At 48.5% G+C, this 23281-nt stretch overlaps 1 protein-coding gene and 3 non-coding genes across 4 annotated transcripts in view; 3 read left to right on the top strand and 1 right to left on the bottom strand.

The window, feature by feature from the left end:
• Nucleotides 1–1671: 1671 nt before the first annotated feature.
• Nucleotides 1672–23281, bottom strand: part of LOC137571127 (uncharacterized) — a 178181-nt gene continuing 156571 nt past the window's right edge. Inside the window, exons 8-12 of the mRNA XM_068279852.1 lie at nucleotides 22957–23106; nucleotides 22725–22862; nucleotides 15584–15724; nucleotides 13327–13458; nucleotides 1672–5345 (exon numbers count right to left, since the gene is read on the bottom strand). Of these exons, the coding sequence (XP_068135953.1) occupies nucleotides 5338–5345; nucleotides 13327–13458; nucleotides 15584–15724; nucleotides 22725–22862; nucleotides 22957–23106 (569 nt within the window). The 3' untranslated portion in view covers nucleotides 1672–5337. The remainder of the gene's footprint in view (nucleotides 5346–13326; nucleotides 13459–15583; nucleotides 15725–22724; nucleotides 22863–22956; nucleotides 23107–23281) is intronic.
• On the top strand, nucleotides 20056–20128 carry TRNAV-UAC (transfer RNA valine (anticodon UAC)). The gene has a single exon. It is a non-coding gene; the product is annotated as a tRNA-Val (tRNA).
• TRNAV-AAC (transfer RNA valine (anticodon AAC)) lies at nucleotides 20420–20492 on the top strand. Its single transcript has one exon. It is a non-coding gene; the product is annotated as a tRNA-Val (tRNA).
• TRNAV-CAC (transfer RNA valine (anticodon CAC)) lies at nucleotides 20634–20706 on the top strand. Its single transcript has one exon. It is a non-coding gene; the product is annotated as a tRNA-Val (tRNA).

The following is a 23281-nucleotide window of genomic DNA, read 5'->3' as shown; positions in this document are numbered from 1 at the left end:
GCTGTGATGCTGCAGCTTAATGACAGCAGGGAGTCTTATAATGCCCTGTGCAGGCTATGCAGTCATAGTGTGCGCTGCTAAATTACACTGGGCTCAGGTAGTTTAACTACCTAACGACCGCATCACAACGATTTGCGTCAAGTCCTGGGGTGGGGTTTTTCAGGAGATCGTGCACGCCTCAGCTCCGCTCCGTCATCAGTCTTGCAGCAGAGACTGTTAGATGGCAAAACCACCGTCTATTTACACTGTACAGCGCTGCGATCTAAGGCAGAGCTGCACTGGGGATAGCCGTGTGACACGGCTGTCCCCCTGGGAGGCACAGAGAGCGATCGGCTGTCATAGGCTGATGTCTGTGAGAGCCGATTGCTGGGATTTCCTGCTGGTGGGAGTTTGGGAAACAAAATAATTTAAGAAATGGCAAAATTTATAAATAAGTAAACGAACAAGCAGCGATCAGAGCCCACCAACAGAAAGCTCTGTTGGTGGGCAAAGAAGGAGGTGGGGGAATCACTTGTGTGCTGGCTTGTATGGCCCTGCAGCAAGGCCTTAAAGCTGCAGTGGCCTAAATTGTAAAAACGAGTCACTAGGGGGTGTATGCCTACGGTCCTGAAGTGGTTAAAGAGCACTTCGGGACACTTAATGAGCGCTCCACTGAACCATGACGGGTCCTGTGGCTTCAAAGTACGATATTCCTGCACTATGATTGGCTCTGTAGACTGCCTGTCACTTGACAGTCAGGCTATCGGGCCCAGGGATGAGCAGAAACTACGCCAGTGCAAACGCATCGTAGTTCGTAGGTGAAGTTTCAAAATTACGCTTACGAATTTACGCGTAGTAAAGTGCCGCTACACGTAGCTTATGCCCACTATGCATAGCTAACGTGTATTGGGTAGTGAACTACTAATGCGTTACTCGCGTCTAATTTTCCGCGTGCGATTGTACGCTTACAAATTTACGCATTGAAAAGGGGAATGTATGCATAGAAGAGTTCCCGATATCAACATTTACAGGGGAATTAATGCATAAAATTTTCTGCATACGGGCATAAGCATCCGCATACACTACGCTTCGCACTACGCGTAATTGCGTATTTTAATGCGTAGTCTAAGAAATGCATACAAAACTAATATTTGATTTCGAACCTGTAGTTTGTCGAAGCGTAATTGCGTAAAACTACGCATAGTTCTAGCGTAGCGAAGTTGGCTGACTACGACCATCCCTAATTGGGCCAATCAAAGTGTAGGATTATAACACTCTGCTCTCATTAAGCTGCTGCTTAGTGAATGAAGCCCCTTTTCTTTTTGCATTTGGCTGTGGACATGCTCATGGACACTTGCCGAGAGGAATCTCCCTTTGACATGGTGGAAGCGCGGCTGTGGTAGAATGACAATGCAATACTGCCACTGATGGAGATTCTCCCATAATCTGACACACACAGGCACATGCAGATCTTGTGTACAATCTAGGTGCGTACCACACGCGAGATGGAACTCTGCTGAGGAGGTCAGCTTGACCGAGAACTGAGCTTGTTTACAGGTGTCTGCCGATCTCACCACAACGGCCCGCCGTGTGCCACTTATCGTCCCTGTACAGGACTCCGCCCTCAAGCTGTCGCCTAAGGGATTGTTTTGTAAAAGTATGCCCATTAAGTTATGTACATAAAAGTTCCACTTTGTTTTCTTAGCTTTTTATTTATTTATGATACAAACTGCACCAAAACATTCTTTAGATTGGAAAGTGAGGATCTCGCAGGTGAACTTTAATATGTAGCCAAGGTGAGCCTCGGGTCAAGAAATACTTATCTAAGAAGAGGGACCCTCCAGATGCTTCCCTTATCCTCCTCTGATTCACCGTGGTTGCTTGGGACCCTCCTAAAGATCCCACCATGCTCCTGCTGTGTCATCAGCATTGTGCATGAGTGGTTTCACTTTATTGGAAAGCTCTGGCATCAGTGCTGTGCAGGAGTGGTTTCAGATTACTGCGCAGGTGCGGCATCAGCGTTCTGCACGAGTGGTTACGGCTTACTGCACAGGTGCGGCATCAGCGTCGTGCACGAGTGGTTTCGGCTTACTGCCCAGGTACAGCATCAGTGCTGTGCATGAGTGGTTTCAGATTACTGTGCAGGTGCGGCATCAGCGTCGTGCACGAGTGGTTACGGCTTACTGCGCAGGTGCGGCATCAGCGTTCTGCACGAGTGGTTTCAGCTTACTGTGCCGGTGCGGCATTAGCGTTCTGCACGAGTGGTTACGGCTTACTGCATAGGTGCGGCATCGTTGGTGTGCATGAGTGGTTACGGCTTACTGCGCATGTCCAGTATCAGCGTTTTGCTTGTGTGGTTTCAGATTACTGCGCAGGTGCGGCATCAGCATTCTGCACGAGTGGTTACGGCTTACTGCACAGGTGCGGCATCAGCGTCGTGCACTAGTGGTTTCGGCTTACTGCCCAGGTACAGCATCAGTGCTGTGCATGAGTGGTTTCAGATTACTGTGCAGGTGCGGCATCAGCGTCGTGCATGAGTGGTTACGGCTTACTGCGCAGGTGCGGCATCAGCGTTCTGCACGAGTGGTTTCGGCTTACTGTGCAGGTGCGGCATCAGCGTTCTGCACGAGTGGTTACGGCTTACTGCATAGGTGCGGCATCGTTGGTGTGCATGAGTGGTTACGGCTTACTGCGCATGTCCAGTATCAGCGTTTTGCTTGTGTGGTTACGGCTTACTGTGCAGGTGTGGTGTCAGTGTTGTGCACGAGTGGTTTCGGCTTACTGCGCAGCTGTGGCATTAGCATTGTGTACAAGTGATTTCAGCTTACACTGCACAGATCCAGCATCAGCGTCGTACACTAGTGGTTTCGGCTTACTGTGCAGGTGCGGCATCAGCGTCGTACACGAGTGGTTTCGGCTTACTGTGCAGGTGCGGCATCAGCCTCGTACACGAGTGGTTTCGGCTTACTGTGCAGGTGCGGCATCAGCGTCGTACACGAGTGGTTTCGGCTTACTGTGCAGGTGCGGCATCAGCCTCGTACACGAGTGGTTTCGGCTTACTGTGCAGGTACGGCCGTACTCTCGCAGGCACAGTACAGCCACACTTGTGCGTGAGGAAGGGTTTCCGTGAGCAGCAATGGTGGTCCAGAGGACGATGCGGGAAGCATCTGCAGGTTCCAGTTCTTAGGTAAGTATTTTTTTGACCAGAGCTTTGTCTCAGGTTCATTTTCAAACAAAGTAAATCTTTTCTGAAAATTCTGAAAGAAAGAATGTCCCCAAGCCTCATTTATTTCCATTCTCCAGGCCGGACAGTCGGTCAACAATACACATGGTCAACGCCATGCTAATGAATGCAAATTGTATGCAGTTTGAAATCGGGACAATCGATCAGAGACTGGCAGTGTTATCGAGCCAGTGGAAAGTTTGAGTCCATTTCTGAATAGTGTGTTGCTGCAGCAATGCGTCTCTCTACAAGGGAGGAGCCATGGGAGGGAGGAGCGATAAGCAGCAGAGAGCTCACGTCTGATCAGTGCCTTCTGGTATACTGGGCTCTGTGGGGATGCAGGTATAACATGTCCGGGAGATCTATGGTACACTAATACCTGGCAACAGCATAGCAGAGGCTTCCATTTCCAGCTACCATCCCACTTTAAAGGAAAGGGAGGAAAAGAAGATGGCTTATACTTACCTGGGGCTTCTTGCAGCTCCTCCCCCTCAGTCTATCAGGTCGCTGCTGTCCTCCCAGTCCACACCACTGTGTCACTGTCATCCCATGCGCTGTCCTGGCTGCACACGCCTCCTCAGTCACGCTTCCGTGTCTGGAACTATTCTGCGCTTGCACACTCTCTAAACCTTGCAGCTGTGCAGGCGCAGAACACTGCCGGCCACGAGAAGGGGGTGTGGCTGCGCTTGCACTGTCTCTAAACCTTGCAGCTGGGCAGGCGCAGAACACTCCCGCCCAAGAGGAGGCATGGGGCTGAGCTTGCACAGTCTCTAAACCTTGCAGCTGTGCAGGCGTACAACACTCCCGGCCATGAGGAGGGGGTGTGGCTGCGATTGCACAGTCTCTAAATCTTGCAGCTGTGCAGGTGCAGAACACTCCCGGCCACGAGGAGGGGGTGTGGCTGCGATTGCACAGTCTCTAAATCTTGCAGCTGTGCAGGTGCAGAACACTCCCGGCCATGAGGAGGGGGTGGGGCTTCGCTTGCACAGTCTCTAAACCTCGCAGCTGTGCAGGCGTACAACACTCCCGCCCACGAGGAGGCACGGGGCTTCGCTTGCACAGTCTCTAAACCTCGCAGCTGTGCAGGTGCAGAACACTCCCGCCCACGAGGAGGGGGTGTGGCTGCGCTTGCACAGTCTCTAAATCTTGCAGCTGTGCAGGTGCAGAACACTCCCGGCCATGAGGAGGGGGTGGGGCTTCGCTTGCACAGTCTCTAAACCTCGCAGCTGTGCAGGCGTACAACACTCCCGCCCACGAGGAGGCACGGGGCTTCGCTTGCACAGTCTCTAAACCTTGCAGATGTGCAGGCGCAGAACACTGCCGGCCACAAGGAGGGGCTGTGGCTGCGATTGCACAGTCTCTAAACCTCGCAGCTGTGCAGGTGCAGAACACTCCCGCCCACGAGGAGGGGGTGTGGCTGCACTTGCACAGTCTCTAAACCTTGCAGCTGTGCAGGTGCAGAACACTCCCGCCCACGAGGAGGCACGGGGCTGCGCTTGCACAGTCTCTAAACCTCGCAGCTGTGCAGGTGCAGAACACTGCCAGCCACGAGTAGGCACGGGGCTGCGCTTGCACAGTCTCTAAACCTTGCAGATGTGCAGGTGCAGAACACTCCCGGCCACAAGGAGGGGGTGTGGCTGCGATTGCACAGTCTCTAAACCTTGGAGCTGTGCAGGTGCAGAACACTCCCGGCCATGAGAAGGGGGTGGGGCTTCGCTTGCACAGTCTCTAAACCTTGAAGCTGTGCAGGCGCAGAACACTCCCGGCCACGAGGAGGGGGTGTAGCTGCAATTGCACAGTCTCTAAACCTTGCAGCTGCGCAGGTGCAGTACACTTCCGGCCACAATGTGCTTGCAGCCAGTCACAGACATTAATGGGGGTCACAGCGGCACAACACAGTGGTCGGGGAGGATAGCAAGGGATCTGGTAGACTGCAGTGAGTAAGGAAGAAGCTCCATTTGAAGTTGCATACAATTTCCATTTAATTTGCATACAAGGTGAAAATGCATTCCATTGACCATGCATACTAGTGGCCAGGGATGGAATTTATTCTATGACACCTTCAGTGAAGTAGCACAGGTACATTCTGTATCCATGGAAGTGACGATCCACGTGTGACATCATCAGTAGTGGCCTTACTCTTCTGTGGGGGACAGAAAGGTGAGTATTAATGTTACAGAAAACTCCCAAAACATCACAAAAAGCCGATAGCAGATCTGCCACTGCCTGTCTACTAAACATGGTCAATCATATGTTAATTTAACGCAAGTTATATGCCGTTTGGAATGGGGTCAATTTAAAAGTATTTCCTGTCGATTGGGATTGGCTCATCTCTAAACTGCATAAAAAAGTGCATGAAATTTGCATGCAAACTGATATCTCATTGACATGTCATTGGCTAACTCTGCTCCCTACTGACCTCTCAGCCTCATGCCACAGCTACCATCTTTCCCCGGATATAAGACACTGTCTTATATTCTTTTCTTTTTTGAGGGGGGGCTTACTTTTAGGAGAGGGGTAGACGCTTTGTGTGGGGAGGTGTGTGGTCTCTCACCGCACCTCCCTTGTGGCTGTGTCCCCCTCCGTTCTTTGTAACATCTCCAGTGTAGCAGCGGCATAGGATTGATGCTGTGAGGGCGCCCTTTGACCCTCCCGCTGACACTTTGCAGGTTCTGCACTGGCGGTCTCCTCCTGTCATAATCAATGTGCGCCTGGAACTAATCAGCCAGGCACAGAGCCGGCAAAGCATCAGCGTGTGAGGGTCAAAGGGCGCCCTCACAGCATCAATCCTATGCCGCCGCTACACTGGAGACGTTACAAGGAACGGAGGGGGTCGCACTTACAAGGGAGGTGAGAGAACACACACCTCCCCATACACAAAGCGTCCCACAGCTGGGTCTTATTTTCGGGGGATGGCTTATATTTCAAGCATGCTTGAAAGATAAGATGGGTCTTATTTTCGGGGAGGTCTTAAATTCAGGGAAAGACGGTATATGACGGTAAGGCCAGATTGCATTACTTGGTAGTCTGTGATGCTTTTGTTTTCAGTACAGCCCAGGCATGTTCCTCTTCCAGCATAAGTTACACAGTAGCTGCAGCTGTCACTTGTTTTCCACAGCTGCACAAACTAAGTGACTGTCAGGAAGCTCTGAAACCCCCATGGAGCAGCTGAGGCATTTTAATGAAGTATTCAAGGTAAGCAATCTGAAATAGCATGCCTGTGCGGTGCTGGACTGAAGGGGGTTACTTGTTTCTCAAAAAGTGGCATTTCTCTTCAATTACAACATGCCATAAACTGTGACACAACAAGTGTTATTTGAACACGCCCACATCCATACTGATCACGCCCTTTATCCACCATGCTTCCATTTTATGCCACTCCAGGCTTTCTGAAACCTTATCAATGATCTTAGAGATGAACCTCAGCTGCTTCCTCAAGGCACGTATCCACCTGCAATTTTTTCCAACAATTTTCCTGACAATTTTTTAGCGACGAGCAGTCATTTACGCGATCTAGCGACATAGGTACAGGTGCACGATCATGCAAATGGCGCTCAGCGTTGCACGGTGATAATGACTGTCACGGCGGATCGGATTTTTAAGATCCCCAACGACTACGCGCAAAGTCTTGTTTGCTCCCGTCGTGTAACATTGTGTGAAGTAGCGCATACCCGCCGGCCGGAAGATGGAAAAAGCTGGATCAGGAGACGTCGCTGGATCCATCTCCCTGCATCACAAGGTGAGTTTGTAGCTTTAGAGAGGTTCTCCATAACATCATTGCCAACTGATCTTTTATTACAAGGCCCAGAGGGGAGGGGCTTGTGGCACAAACTGCCTGTATCTCACAGGCCTACAGGACATCCAGTATCTCACAGGCTTACAGGACATCCATTATCTCACAGGCCTACGGGACATCCATTATCTCACAGGCCTACCGGACATCCAGTATCTCAGAGGTCTTCAGGACATCCAGTATCTCACAGGCCTACAGGACATCCAGTATCTCACAGGCCTACAGGACATCCAGTATCTCACAGGCCTACAGGACATCCAGTATCTCACAGGCCTACAAGTCATACAGTATCTCACAGGCCTACTGGACATCCAATATCTCACAAGCCTACATGACATCCATTATTTCAGAGGCCTACAGGACATCCAGTATCTCACAAGCCTACAGGACATCCAGTATCTCCCAGGCCTACAGGACATCCAGTATCTCACAAGCCTTCAGGACATTCAGTATCTCACAGGCCTACAGGACATCCAGTATCTCACAAGCCTACAGGACATCCATTATCTCACAAGCCTTCAGGTCATACAGTATCTCACAGGTCTACAGGACATCCAGTATCTCACAGGCCTACAGGACATCCAGTATATCAGAGGTCTACAGGACATCCAGTATATCAGAGGTCTACAGGACATCCAGTATCTCACAGGCCTACAAGTCATACAATATCTCACAGGCCTACAACATCCATCATTTCAGAGGTCTACAGGACATCCAGTATCTCACAAGCCTACAGGACATCCAGTATCTCCCAGGCCTACAGGACATCCAGTATCTCACAAGCCTTCAGGACATTCAGTATCTCACAGGCCTACAGGACATCCAGTATCTCACAAGCCTACAGGACATCCATTATCTCACAAGCCTTCAGGTCATACAGTATCTCACAGGTCTACAGGACATCCAGTATCTCACAGGCCTACAGGACATCCAGTATCTCTAAAGCCTACAGGACATCCAGTATATCAGAGGTCTACAGGACATCCAGTATATCAGAGGTCTACAGGACATCCAGTATCTCACAGGCCTACAAGTCATACAATATCTCACAGGCCTACAACATCCAATTATTTCAGAGGTCTACAGGACATCCAGTATCTCACAGGCCTACAGGACATCCAGTATCTCACAGGCCTACAGGACATCCACTATCTCACAGGCCTACAAGTCATACAATATCTCACAGGCCTACAACATCCATTATTTCTGAGGTCTACAGGACATCCAGTATCTCACAGGCCTAGAGGACATCCAGTATCTCACAGGCCTACAGGACATCCAGTATCTCACTGGCTTACAGGACATCCATTATCTCACAGGCCTACAGGACATCCAGTATCTAACAGGCCTACAGGACATCCAGTATCTCACAGGCCTACAGGACATCCAGTATCTCACAGGCCTACAGGACATCCAGTATCTCACAGGCCTGCAGGACATCCAGTATCTCACAGGCCTGCAGGACATCCAGTATCTCACAGGCCTGCAGGACATCCAGTATCTCACAGGCCTGCAGGACATCCAGTATCTCACAGGCCTACAGGACACCCAGTATCTCACAGGCCTACAGGACATCCAGTATCTCACAGGCCTACAGGACATCCAGTATCTCACAGGCCTACAGGACATCCAGTATCTCACAGGCCTACAGGACATCCAGTATCTCACAGGCCTACAGAACATCCAGTATTTCACAAGCCTACAGGCCATCCAGTATCTCACAGCCCTACAGGACATCCAGTATATCTTAACCCTACAGGACATCCGGTATCTCACAGGCTTACAGGAAATCCAGTATCTCACAGGCCTACAGGACATCCAGTATCTTACAGGCCTACAGGACATCCAGTATCTCACAGGCCTACAGGACATACAGTATCTCACAGGCCTACAGGACATCCAGTATCTCACAAGCCTACAGGACATCCAGTATCTCACAGGCCTGCAGGACATCCAGTATCTCACAGGCCTACAGGACATCCAGTATCTCACAGGCCTGCAGGACATCCAGTATCTCACAGGCCTGCAGGACATCCAGTATTTCACAGGCCTACAGGACATCCAGTATCTCACAGGCCTGCAGGACATCCAGTATCTCACAGGCCTACAGGACATCCAGTATCTCACAGGCCTACAGGACATCCAGTATCTCACAGGCCTACAGGACATGCAGTATCTCACAGGCCTACAGGTCATACAGTATCTCACAGGCCTACAGGACCTCCAGTATCTCACAGGCCTGCAGGACATCCAGTATCTCACAAGCCTACAGGACATCCAGTATCTCACAGGCCTACAGGACATGCAGTATCTCACAGGCCTACAGGACATCCAGTATCTCACAGGCCTACAGGACATCCAGTATCTCACAGGCCTACAGGCCATCCAGTATCTCACAGGCCTGCAGGACATCCAGTATCTCACAGGCCTACAGGACATCCAGTATCTCACAGGCCTACCAGACATCCAGTATCTCACAGGTCTACAGGACATCCAGTATCTCACAAGCCTACAGGCCATACAGAATCTCAGTCTTACAGGACATCCAGTATCTCACAGGCCTACAGGACATCCAGTATCTCACAGGCCTACAGGACATCCAGTACCTCACAGGCCTACAGGACATCCAGTATCTCACTGGCTTACAGGACATCCATTATCTCACAGGCCTACAGGACATCCAGTATCTCACAAGCCTACAGGACATCCAGTATCTCACAAGCCTACAGGACATCCAGTATCTCACAGGCCTATAGGACATCCAGTATCTAACAGGCCTACAGGATAGTGTTGTCCGGATCATGAACGATTCGGATCTTTGATCCGAATCTATTTTGTGAGTCGAATCATCCGAATCATCAAAATGAGTGATTCGAATCGCAAAAGGGGCGGGGCCAGGAGCGACACGCCCCCTCTCAGCGGGCAGCGGGGTCCTGGAAGCAGAGCTGAGATGGATCGCTCTGTTGGAGGGGAGGCAGCCTTGCAGGGACAGGTAGATGAGGGGACATGGGTGCCACTGCCAGATATGTGTAGAGCACACATACTGGCTGTAATGTGCTGCTCATTATAGGCTGTCTGTTCCGTAGTTGTGACCAGTGAACACATTGGAAACTTTTGGCTCAGCTCAGCACAGCTTGGGAAATGCTTTCTTTCACTGTGCGACGTTTCCATTCAAGGTATACAGATGAGCATATAGGTGAAATACATGTAAAGCATATGATTGCAGCATGTGGGTATTGTGTGCAAGAAAACATTTCTGCTCTCTGCTCGTCCCTCCTCCCTTCTCTGTCCTCTCCCTGCCCTCTGTGCATCTTCTCCCCTTCTCTGTGTGTCCACCCCCCTCTCCTTCTCCTGCCCTGCTAGTCATTTCACCCCCGAATGCTTCCGTAGTCAAATGATCCGAGATTCGGATCAAAGATCCGGATCTTTTCAATGATCCGATTTGAATCATCCGGATCATTGAAAAGATCCGAACTTCCCATCTCTACCACAGGACATACAGTACCTTACAGGTCAGTAGAACTTGTATTTCTATAAATTAGTTATTGTATTTTTTTAATAAACAACACTGCAGATGTGACACTGTGACACAATTAACTCAGTGTACTTATTTTATAACAGTGTTTTGGCCCTTTTCCTCATTTGGTGTTATCGCTCTCACACTCTCTCATACTGGTCACTGGAAGCTCAGCATGGCCCCTCATGGCAGAGACCTCTCTGAGGAGCTTATAGAAGAATTCTGCCCAATCAGACATTTTCCCTCCCAGGAGTCATGTGACTGGTTAGTGTTACAAGGCCTCAGGTGTGACTGGGGAGCAGGAGGTGTGTTACATTTGGTGTTATCGCTCTCACACTCTCTCATACTGGTCACTGGAAGCTCAGCATGGCTCCTCATGGCAGAGACCTCTCTGAGGAGCTTATAGAAGAATTCTGCCCAATCAGACATTTTCCCTCCCAGGAGTCATGTGACTGGTTAGTGTTACAAGGTCTCAGGTGTGACTGGGGAGCAAGAGGTGTGTTACATTTGGTGTTATTGCTCTCACACTCTCTCATACTGGTCACTGGAAGCTCAGCATGGCTCCTCATGGCAGAGATCTCTCTGAGGAGCATAAAGAATTGTTGCTCTACACTAAGCTGGCCTGTAGGCTATAAGAAGATTGCCAACACCCTGAAACTGATAAGAGCAGAAAAAATACCGCTCCCATCACAGGAGGGAGACAGTGCTGGAAAAAGGGCTGCCCAGCCCGCACACAGTGTAAAGCAATCAAAGTCCGCACAATGTCTCCAAAAATCCAAAATGTATTCAGGACGTATCCCAATCAGATAAAAAAGCGAGTACTTAGACTGACATGTTTCGAACCAGCACGGTTCCTGATCAAAGCCATTTTTATGACTCACATCTACAAGGTTTTATAGAGGGTGGTGGGCAGAACCAGGAGGTGTAACAGACCGACCACACCCAATAAGGGCGGTCTCACAGGGTCAGCACTCTCCAAAATGGTCGCCACAGCAGCCTCTACAACACTGTACAAATTTAAAATTTGTGTTACAAACCAAAAGATACATAAAAACCAAAGAAAAAGAAAGCGCACTTAAAGATGAAAACACATCAATGTTTAGCAGAGCAAATAAGTATATACACAAGCAAATAGTTCCAATCAAAAATAAAGATGGAACAAAAAACAAAGAAAACGTGGAACAGGGAGGGGTCTCCTTTATTAATATTTAAGCTAACCAGTCACTAAAGCTAAATCCCACCTAGCATTCATACCGAGGGGGGCCCAATGGAGACATTGTGCGGATTTTGATTGCTTTACCCTGAAACTGAACATCAGCACGGTGGCCAAGACCATACAGTAGACAGACTCCACTCAGACCAGGCATTGTCATGGCCGACCACAGAGGTTACATAGTTACATAGTTATTTTGGTTGAAAAAAGACATACGTCCATCGAGTTCAACCAGTACAAAGTACAACACCAGCCTGCTCCCTCACATATCCCTGTTGATCCAGAGGAAGGCGAAAAAACCCTTACAAGGCATGGTCCAATTAGCCCCTAAAGGGAAAAATTCCTTCTTGACTCCAGATGGCAATCAGATAAAATCCCTGGATCAACATCATTAGGCATTACCTAGTAATTGTAGCCATGGATGTCTTTCAACGCAAGGAAAGCATCTAAGCCCCCTTTAAATGCAGGTATAGAGTTTGCCATAACGACTTCCTGTGGCGATGCATTCCACATCTTAATCACTTTTACTGTAAAGAAACCTTTCCTAAATAAATGGCAAAAACGTTTTTCCTCCATGCGCAGATCATGTCCTCTAGTCCTTTGAGAAGGCCTAGGGACAAAAAGCTCATCCGCCAAGCTATTATATTGCCCTCTGATGTATTTATACATGTTAATTAGATCTTCTCTAAGGCGTCTTTTCTCTAGACTAAATAAACCCAGTTTATCTAACCTTTCTTGGTAAGCGAGACCTTCCATCCCACATATCAATTTTGTTGCTAGTCTCTGCACCTGCTCTAAGACTGCAATATCTTTTTTGTAATGTGGTGCCCAGAACTGAATTCCATATTCCAGATGTGGCCTTACTAGAGAGTTAATCAGGGGCAATATTATGCTAGCATCTCGAGTTTTTATTTCCCTTTTAATGCATCCCAAAATTTTGTTAGCTTTAGCTGCAGCGGCTTGGCATTGAGTACAATTATTTAACTTGTTGTCGATGAGTACTCCTAAGTCCTTCTCCAACTTTGATGTCCCCAACTGTATCCCATTTATTTTGTATGGTGCTAGACCATTGGTACGACCAAAATGCATGACTTTACATTTGTCAACATTGAATTTCATCTGCCATGTATGTGCCCATATAGCCATCCTATCCAGATCCTGTTGCAATATGACACTATCTTCCTGAGAGTTGATGATTCTGCACAATTTTGTATCATCTGCAAAAATAGCAACGTTGCTCACTACTGCATCTACTAGGTCATTAATAAATAAATTGAAGAGCACTGGACCTAGTACAGACCCCTGTGGGACCCCACTGCTAACAGTCTCCCATTTTGAGTACGATCCATTGACCAAAGGGCACGTGCTCAGCATCCAGACGTTGTCTTTTGCAACTAGACAGATGGGTGCTAGCAGCATTGCTGCAGAGGGTGAAGAGGTGACCTCCTCTACTCTTGTGTGTCCTTGCCCCGCACTTCATTCCTCTCTATTTCTCGCCCCATACCCCATCTGCATGTGCGTAAAGTGTTCCTATCCCATGTTAAGCCATACCAATAGGATGATTGTATTTAGAACCCCTGTTGGTATGTTATCGGTGGTACCTGACACGGGGTCCTCGCAGTTCCTTCCACACACACTGCAGCACTTCTGGTCTTTGGGGCAGCAGGTGTCATCGTTGCAGGTATAGGTGTTCCTCTTGCAGATCTTTCCATCTGGGCAGTGGCCGGGTTTCTCTGCACGGATTGGACAGGCTGAATTAGTGACATCACAGGCTCACAGCGGTAGAATTATTGCTGCCAGGTGTTTTATTACCCCATGGAGGTTGTCTATAAAGATGACTAAATCTAATGTGAGTAGAAATTGCGGTCTAAGAAGGCAAGTTTAGCTTGGCCAGCGAGTCCAGCCAGACCCAGACTAAAGAGCAGGCCAGTAACCGGCCTAGCATGCCCAGCAAGACCTGTGAGCCGACCAGCTGGACCATTCAGACAAGAGGCCCACCACTGCCAGTCACCAACCCAGAAAGCTCTGTTCCTGTTCTGTAGGTGGAGGGCAACCAATGGAGGTGGGAGAGGTCACAGCAGCCTCTGTATATGGCCCAGGCAGACGGGCTTGCTCATCACGAGTAACCACAGTGGTTACTCATGATTCAAATGAGCTGTAATTGGTGCGGCTGGATGCTGCAGGGTTAATTACCCATAATGCCACCATCTGCCCTGCATTTCAAAGGGCTTGCAAGTGTCCTACTGGTCGCGTTGCAAGCCTCATTATGGCACACTTCCTCCTTCAAGCCGGAAAGAGGAAGTGCTCCATAGCGAGTGTAATGGATTGCGGAGACACCGCCGCGCGGACTGACAGCGGGGCGGCTGAATCCGCATTCAGTCCGGTGGGTTCTCCGCAGCGGCATGCGTCTGGTTTGTCTGAGCCTTCTAGTGCACACAGATGGAGAGCTACGCGCGTGCGCGCTAACAGGCAGGCCCTTTATACCAATAGGAGAGGGATCAGCTGATCCCAGTGCAGCAGGTGATTGGTTGAATGGGACTGGGTGGCGCTGAGAAGCGCTCTGCAATATATACTTCTCGTCTGTCAGTGGCTGGTTGTCTGCCGTTGCGAATGCTTATGTGTTAGCACTCAGACCATAGTCAGATCTCATAGTGTGTTAGAACCAGGTGGACCGGGGAATTCACACTTAGCCAGATTACTGTGTTATTGCTGTATTATACTTTAGACCAGTTCCAGGGTGTAGAGACCACGGACCTCACACCCAAGACTAGGGATACTGTGTTATTACTGTGTTATACTTTAGACTAGTTCCAGGGTGTAGAGACCATGGACCTCACACCCAAGACTAGGGATACTGTGTTATTACTGTGTTATACTTTAGACCAGTTCCAGGGTGTTGAGACCACAGACCTCGCACGCAAGATTAGGGATACTGTGTCATTGCTGTGTCATTCTTTAGACCAGCTCCTGGGTGTTGAGACCACGGACCTTACACTCTAGACTAGGCTTCTGCTTGATATCTGTTATGACCTATTGCCTTCTTGACCCTGCTCCTGCTCTCTGATTCGGTACCTTCGCATATCTGATTACCTGTTGCCAACCCTGCCTGTCCCTGGTTACCGAATCAGCCTTCTGTCTCTGTACCTTATCTGCTCGTGTGTTGCTGACCTGGCCTGGCCGACCCTTCTACCTGTGACACCCCCCCCCCCCGGTGGGGTGTCCAGTAGTTGCAGGGTTTCCCTGTCCCTCAGAGGGACCTCTCTGCAATCCAGTTAGGGACTCTATCCCATAGGAGTCCTTTGACTGCAGTAGAGTCGGACTCCCAGCAGTTCAGGGAATCACTGGCTCTCTGGTTATCTCCAACCCTGACTAGGAGATATTAGTTATACGGTCTAGGGTCACCTGCTCCTCAGGTGGGCCAGTCTCATACTGTTGCACCAAACACTCACACTATAAGGTGTCCAGAGGTTAGTTATACTTGTATTATTGGTGATTCTGCAGATCATCAATAATCGGGTATATATCTGTATTCTTGGTGATACTGCAGGTCACCAATAATCAGATTCTCTCTGTGTGCTGACACCGATCGTTACAGCGAGGCTTGCAATGTGACTAATAGGACCCTTGCAAGCTTGTTGAAACGCAGGGTGGACGGTGGCATTATGGGTAATTAACCCCACCGCATCCAGCCTCACACCTGCACCAATTACAGCTCATTTGAATCACGAGTAACCACTGTGTCTACTTATGATGAGCAAGCCTGCTGGCAGATAATAGTAGTGGGTACTCCAGTGCCCTCTAGTGTCTGGCATAGCTACAGCAGGTGAGATATCCCCCCGCCCTCCTCTCTCGGGTTACCTGCGATTGGCGGCACACACTTCTGTCCCTCTCCGGAAAGGCAGCACTTCTTATCCGGCTTACAGTCCGAGTCCCGGCTGCACTTCACAGATGGACACTGGAGGGCGCTGGTCTTACCGGGGGGACAAAATCCCTGCGGTTCTGTGTGGGGAGAGAGAAAACACATCCCTCAACAGTTGTGTTTTATACATTTCTTTATTTTATAATGATAATACCACCACTATTTTAACACCTTCCTCACGGCGTGGCTCTTTTAAAGAAAATCTGTAATTAAAAAAAAAAAAAAAAAAACTCTGGAGGATACTTACCTTGGGAGGGGAAAACTCTGGAGGATACTTACCTTGGGAGGGGAAAACTCTGGAGGATACTTACCTTGGGAGGGGAAACTCTGGAGGATACTTACCTTGGGAGGGGAAAACTCTGGAGGATACTTACCTCGGGAGGGGAAAACTCTGGAGGATACTTACCTCGGGAGGGGAAAACTCTGGAGGATACTTACCTCGGGAGGGGAAAACTCTGGAGGATACTTACCTCGGGAGGGGAAAACTCTGGAGGATACCCTCCTCGGGAGGGGAAAACTCTGGAGGATACTTACCTCGGGAGGGGAAAACTCTGGAGGATACTTACCTCGGGAGGGGAAAACTCTGGAGGATACTTACCTCGGGAGGGGAAAACTCTGGAGGATACTTACCTCGGGAGGGGAAAACTCTGGAGGATACTTACCTTGGGAGGGGAAAACTCTGGAGGATACTTACCTTGGGAGGGGAAAACTCTGGATGCTAACAAGGCTTCCCCCATCTTCTGATGTCCCGGCTATCCAGCGCTGCAGCACCCCGAAGAGCGGCGAGGTAAATATTTACCTACGGCGATCCTGCGCAGACACACCAGCCCCTCCTCATTCGGGTAAGGCGGAAATAGCCAAACCTGATCGTATTTGCTGTACTGCGCAGGTGCGAGTCCTTTGTGCATGTGTAGTAGAGCGCGCATACCATCAGGTTACAGTATTTCCACCTCCCCCGAATAAAGAGCCGCTACTGCGCCTGCGCTGGATCCCAGAGACGTAAATATATCACAGCTTGTCGGGGAAGGATTCGGGGGAGCCAGCGCTGGACTGCCTGCAGCTACAGGGGAGGGGGAAGCCTCATTGGGACCCTGAGGCTTCCCCCTCCCGAGGTGAGTACCCCCACAGGGGAACTTTTTTATTTTCTTTAAGGACTGGAGCCTTTTTTTTCTGAATTCGAGCTGTGATTGGCTCACGGTGATCACAGGGTCAGGAGCCAATGAGATCGCTCCTGACGTGCGCACAGAGCTCCGGTGTCACTATGACATCTGAGCGAGCGAGACGTAGCGGTACCAGAGCGACGATGGGAGCGATTGTGAAATCTACATCCTCTCACAGCCATGTGCAGGACGAAGATTTCAGCTACGTTGGTGGTGAAAGGGTTAAGTGTATTGTCATATTATCTTGTCTGTAACACACATGAAGCCAGTGGATAGACACTGCACCTTTAATAGCTGCCTGGTGAAGTCATATGTGGAATGTGTGCATCTTCTTGGAGAGTCTCAGCCCCGGGTGTTCAGCAGCCATGTTTTTCCTGATGGGGTGCTGCGTTGTCGGGAAACAACTCTACTGGCTGCCCCACATACAGCGAGAGACAGAAGTAAGAACTCTGTGTGCTGCCTTCATGCAGAGATGCGCAAAACCACACGTTCTTAACATTTGTAAAGGATCTTATAATATGCAGTAGTTACATGGTTGTCCATCGAATTCATCAAGAAATCTTTATCAAAGGTACACCACCAGCCTGCACCCCCAAATATCCCTGCTGATCCAGAGGAAGGCAAAACCCCTTACAAGGCATGGTCCAATTAGCTCTAAAGCTGCGTACACACGCTCTACGGCAATGGACGGGTCCGTCAGACCCTCCCACTGGGCGGGCGTTCCAGCGACAGTAGCATGTGTGTACGCACTATCGGCAGACTGATAAGGCTGTTTCTGAACGATCCACTGAGTGGATCGTTCAGAAACAGCGTTATCAGTCTGCCTGACAGACTGTACACACGCATTGCTGTCGCTGGAACGTCCGCCCGGCGGGGGGGGGGGGGGGTTGACGGACCCGTCTATTGCCATAGAGTGTGTGTACGCAGCTTAAAAAGGGAAAAAAATTACTTCCCGACTCCAGATGGCAATCAGATTAAATCCCTGGATCAACACACACATCCTTGGATCAGCCATATTCTAGCTATCTAAGACTGACAATGACCTAGTACAACAGGACTTTGACAACATGGCCATATGGGCAGGCACCTGGCAGGTGAAATATATATACACAGTGGTTTGCAAAAGTATTCGGCCCCCTTGAAGTTTTCCACATTTTGTCACATTACTGCCACAAACATGAATCAATTTTATTGGAATTCCGCATGAAAGACCAATACGAAGTGCTGTACACGTGAGAAGTGGAACGAAAATCATACATGATTCCAAACATTTTTTACAAATAAATAACTGCAAAGTAGGGCGTGCGTAATTATTCAGCCCCCTGAGTCAATACTTTGTAGAACCACCTTTTGCTGCAATTACAGCTGCCAGTCTTTTAGGGTATGTCTCTATCAGTTTTGCACATCTAGAGACTGAAATCCTTGCCCATTCTTCTTTGCAAAACAGCTCCAGCTCAGTCAGATTAGATGGACAGCGTTTGTGAACAGCAGTTTTCAGATCTTGCCACAGATTCTCGATTGGATTTAGATCTGCACTTTGACTGGGCTATTTTAACACATGGATATGTTTTGTTTTAAACCATTCCATTGTTGCCCTGGCTTTATGTTTAGGGTCATTGTCCTGCTGGAAGGTGAACCTCCGCCCCAGTCTCAAGTCTTTTGCAGACTCCAAGAGGTTTTCTTACAAGATTGACCTGTATTTGGCTCCATCCATCTTCCCATCAACTCTGACCAGCTTCCCTGTCCCTGCTGAAGAGATGCACCCCCAGAGCATGATGCTGCCACTACCATATTTGACAGTGGGGATGGTGTGTTCAGAGTGATGTGCAGTGTTAGTTTTCTGCCACACATAGCGTTTTGCATTTTGGCCAAAAAGTTCCATTTTGGTCTCATCTGACCAGAGCACCTTCTTCCACATGTTTGCTGTGTCCCCCAGATGACTTGTGGCAAACTGCAAACGGGACTTCTTATGCTTTCTGTTAACAATGCCTTTCTTCTTGCCACTCTTCCATAAAGGCCAACTTTGTACAGTGCATGACTAATAGTTGTCCTATGGACAGATTCCCCCACCTGAGCTGTAGATCTCTGCAGCTCTTCCAGAGTCACCATGGGCCTCTTGACTGCATTTCTGATCAGCGCTCTCCTTGTTCGGCCTGTGAGTTTAGGTGGATGGCCTTGTCTTGGTCGGTTTACAGTTGTGCCATACTCCTTCCATTTCTGAATGATCGCTTGAAAAGTGCTCCGTGGGATGTTCAAGGCTTTGGAAATCTTTTTGTAGCCTAAGTCTGCTTTAAATTTCTCAATAACTTTATCCCTGACCTGTCTGGTGTGTTCTTTGGACTTCACGGTGTTGTTGCTCCCAATATTCTCTTAGACAACCTCTGAGGCCCTCACAGAGCAGCTGTATTTGTACTGACATTAGATTACACACAGGTGCACTCTATTTAGTCATTAGCACTCATCAGGCAATGTATATAGGCAACTGACTGCACTCAGATCAAACGGGGCTGAATAATTACGCACACCCCACTTTGCAGTTATTTATTTGTAAAAAAAAATTGGAATCATGTTTGATTTTCGTTCCACTTCTCACATGTACACCACTTGGTATTGGTCTTTCATGTGGAATTCCAATAAAATTGATTCATGTTTGTGGCAACAATATGACAAAATGTGGAAAACTTCAAGGGGGCCGAATACTTTTGCAACCCACTGTATGTACATATATATATATATATATATATATATATATATATATATATATATATATATATATATATATATATATGCTAATGGTAGATAATTATATAAAATAAATGTCATACAGCTGGGAACATCAGACTTGTAGAGGGACTTAGGAATACTAGTTGATAACAAGTTAAGTAATTGTCTAGAATGCCAAGCAGCAGTAGCTAAAGTAAGTAAATCAGAATTTCTGTGGAATTGGAAATTTCTGACCATCCCTGCTTACAAACAAACAGTCTCCCGGAACTGAACCTGTTTGTAAGTGCTGTAGAGGACAACCTGTATTGACCCTTCTAGCCATTGGGACCAACTGCTCTGATGCGTGCCCTTCTATCGGGCAGATCACCATACTCCTGTATTTACACACAATACATCGCAGTGTTAGATACTTACCTGCACAAACATATCACCAATCTATAGCACAACAGGCCCCATCAATCGTAATTTCAATACATTTTTGGCAAATTTATCAACATGATGGCAATTGCATACAGCTTCTGCTGGAGGTTTCTGTAGTGTAGTGGTTATCACGTTTGCTTTACAAGCAAAAGGTCCCCAGCTCGAAACTGGGCAGAAACAGCGATGCTTTTTGTTCCATAAAGTGGTCTATTCCCCTCCTTTCTAAAGAAGATTTTTGGCCTCCAACGCTAGCTGCACCTTGACAAAACTCACATTAGTCTGCCTACTCCTCTTGATCCAGTTGTCTCCAAGCAAAAGAGCTGGAGTTAGTCCAAAGTAGCGTGTTAGCTTGATCAGGACAGATGTGGATCCTAGTTGTTGCGTGTGGTTAAAATGAGCTGCACGTGGTTAAAACAAGCTTTGCTTGGGTAAAATGAGCCGCTTGTGGGTACACCCTGAGAAGTGTAGGTGGTTTCTGTAGTGTAGTGGTTATCACGTTCGCCTAACACGCGAAAGGTCCCCAGTTCGAAACTGGGCAGAAACATGGCTTTTTCTCTGGTCTTCTTTCCTTTTCACGCAGGCTCCACTTACACATGCATGAGTCTTTACCTGTCTGGCTTAATGACATTCACGAAAAGCTCTACTTTTCCTCTTTCGGGGCTCCAGGACAAGCAAGAAGTGTCTGGTTTCTGTAGTGTAGTGGTTATCACGTTCGCCTCACACGCGAAAGGTCCCCGGTTCGAAACCGGGCAGAAACAGGCAAATTACTGACCAATATTATCACCTTTGAGTAGTATGAGGCTTTGCTTACTTAATCTGCTCATAGTATTTAAAATCTGTTGATCCTCATACTAGAGTATAACGTAATTGCCACCGTACCAATGGTCATAGATGTGCAGGAATCCCCTTTGGAGTTACAAATCTTTCAAGATGAAACAGGCACACCATCCGACATCAAATTCTCGGGCTGCTTGGTGAAGTGGCATAGGCAGTACCACACTTCAAGTAAATCCACAAGATCTCACCAGCACACCACCAGTTACAGCACACCTTTTATTGTGCCAATATCCACAGAATTCCAACAATCGTTTCGGGGGCCACGCAGGGTCCCCTTTATCCACATGCCTTGATAAAGGGGACCCTGCGTGGCCCCCGAAACGATTGTTGGAATTCTGTGGATATTGGCACAATAAAAGGTGTGCTGTAACTGGTGGTGTGCTTTGGAGTTACAAGACACTGTAAATTACTCCATATGATTCACACCATCTAAAATCGGTTCTTTATTAGACTTTTCTTTAAAAAGTTACAGCATCTTAAAAGTTCATCTGTGGGAAAGTCAAAGGTTTTAGATGGTGTGAATCGTATGGAGTAATTTACAGTGATCCTCAGACTACAGGCAGGTGGTAAAATTGCTCAGTCAGGAGTGAAGGTGTGTACGGGTTATCAGAATCTGTTTTGACGTTTTAATGACTGTCATCCGTTTATGTGTTGAGTATTCCCCTTGAAGTCTTTTCGCTGGGACTCTTGTTTGCTATGATGACATCTTTGATGTGTGTTTCATCGCATGAAGTCAGAGCACATTAACCACGCCTCCTATATCCACCTGTGTATGTTTAGTGAGGAGGCAGATTGTTAAAACACATCTGAAAGACATACATGGGCCTGGTACACACTTTCAATTATGATTTGCCAATCACTGTCAAATGTTACCACCTCAATTTTGTGTGAGAGTCCAGAGATATTGAATACTATGAGTAGATCGTGCAGGTAAACCATCATACTACATGGATGTGGTCAAAGTGGTCAGTGATTGGCCAATCCTTATTGAAAGTGTGTACCAGGCTGTTGCCATACCTGAGGCCTCTTCATTGCCCCCATAAACTGTGCCCCCTCCCCATCATTGCTGATCTCTCCTCCATATGGGAGTTTTGCCCCTGATTGATCCCTAAAACTTGCATGCTCTGCCCACTCTAAGCACCCTCTTCATGCGTGCGCCCCCCCCCCCCCCCCCGACCAGGGTCGGGCAGAGGCGAGAGAGGCTCCAGCCTCAGGGCGCAGTGTAGGAGGGGGTACTGGGCCGAGGCAGAGGCAAGAGAGGCTCCAGCCTCAGGGCGCAGTGTAGGAGGGGCACACAACTCACTCAGCTATCATTCCCCTATTGTGTTAGAAGCAGAGAGATAAGAAAAGGGAATACATGGCAGTGACTGCAGCCAGATAACTAGAGATTTAGGTGGGCCCTGGGGTGCCTCTTAGTCTAATAGCAACCAGTGTGTGATGGCTGGGGTGGGAGGGATGGAGGGGCGCACTTTGGTGTCTCAGCCTTGGGTGCTGGAGGACCTTGTCATGGCACTGCCCCGACTGTGTGCTGGAACTCACCAGGGAGCGTCCTGGACATGCTCCTGGCCACGGTGCACAGCCCTGGAGGTGCGCAACCAAAGAGGATGCATGTAGAGGCCAGAGCCTCCCCCTTTACTCTGACCGTGTTCAGTTAAAGCTTAAAAAATGGGGCAAATCGCCAAGATGAAGATGAGGCCAGTAATTCCGAGTGGCGAAAGAGGTCATGTGGGCCCCGAAGAAGCCCCAGGAATGGCCACTCTAAATATTTTTATTTAATTCCAGTATCCTTCAAGGTACAATTATCACCTGTAGTTAACATTAGCCCTCATTCAGAAGGATGTCAGCAGGTAGGCTAGCAATGGCTTGCTTACTATCTACAGGTCAGGTCTATAGCCAGCTGTGGTTGATTGAAGAGGACAGTAGTGTGGAGTAGTCTTACCTGGCTCCGGCTCCCAGCACGTCTGGCCACATATGTTGCAGCACTTCTGCCCCCCGGGGCATTGGATGTCTCTGGTGCAATTCCTCACGAGCTCCGGGTTACACTTTGCCTTTATATTGGGGCAGCGGCCGGGTTTCACTACAGAGAGACAGAGGTGGATAAAGAGAGACAGTCACTCATTTGTTTACACTTCACACAGGTGGGTGTGGTCAGAGTTTGCAGAGGGTGGTACCTATTTGTGGGGCCACGCACTGAAGGCCACAGTTGATGCAGCAGCATTTGTTGGGGGCGGTGCACATGCTGTCGTTGTGGCACTGGGGAGGCCCGGGCTTGGCATACATACAAATCGATGAATTGAATTTTGGGCAGACATCAATCAGATCTATCAGAAGAGCAAACAGACGGTTAATTCTATCAGCAGGTCGTATCCAGGGAGTGTCATTACTTACTGCTAGTAAACAGAACTCTATTTTTCCTTTTTTCGTAATTTTAAAAGGTTTGCAATCTTTCAATGTGTTTCCTGCTAGAGATGTCATGATCATAGAATTTTCTGTTCG

This window comes from Hyperolius riggenbachi, chromosome 4 (assembly GCF_040937935.1).
Source record: "Hyperolius riggenbachi isolate aHypRig1 chromosome 4, aHypRig1.pri, whole genome shotgun sequence".
Classification (NCBI taxonomy): Eukaryota; Metazoa; Chordata; class Amphibia; order Anura; family Hyperoliidae; genus Hyperolius; species Hyperolius riggenbachi.
Note: the sequence above shows the minus strand (reverse complement) of the source record. Positions and strands in the feature narration are given on the sequence as shown.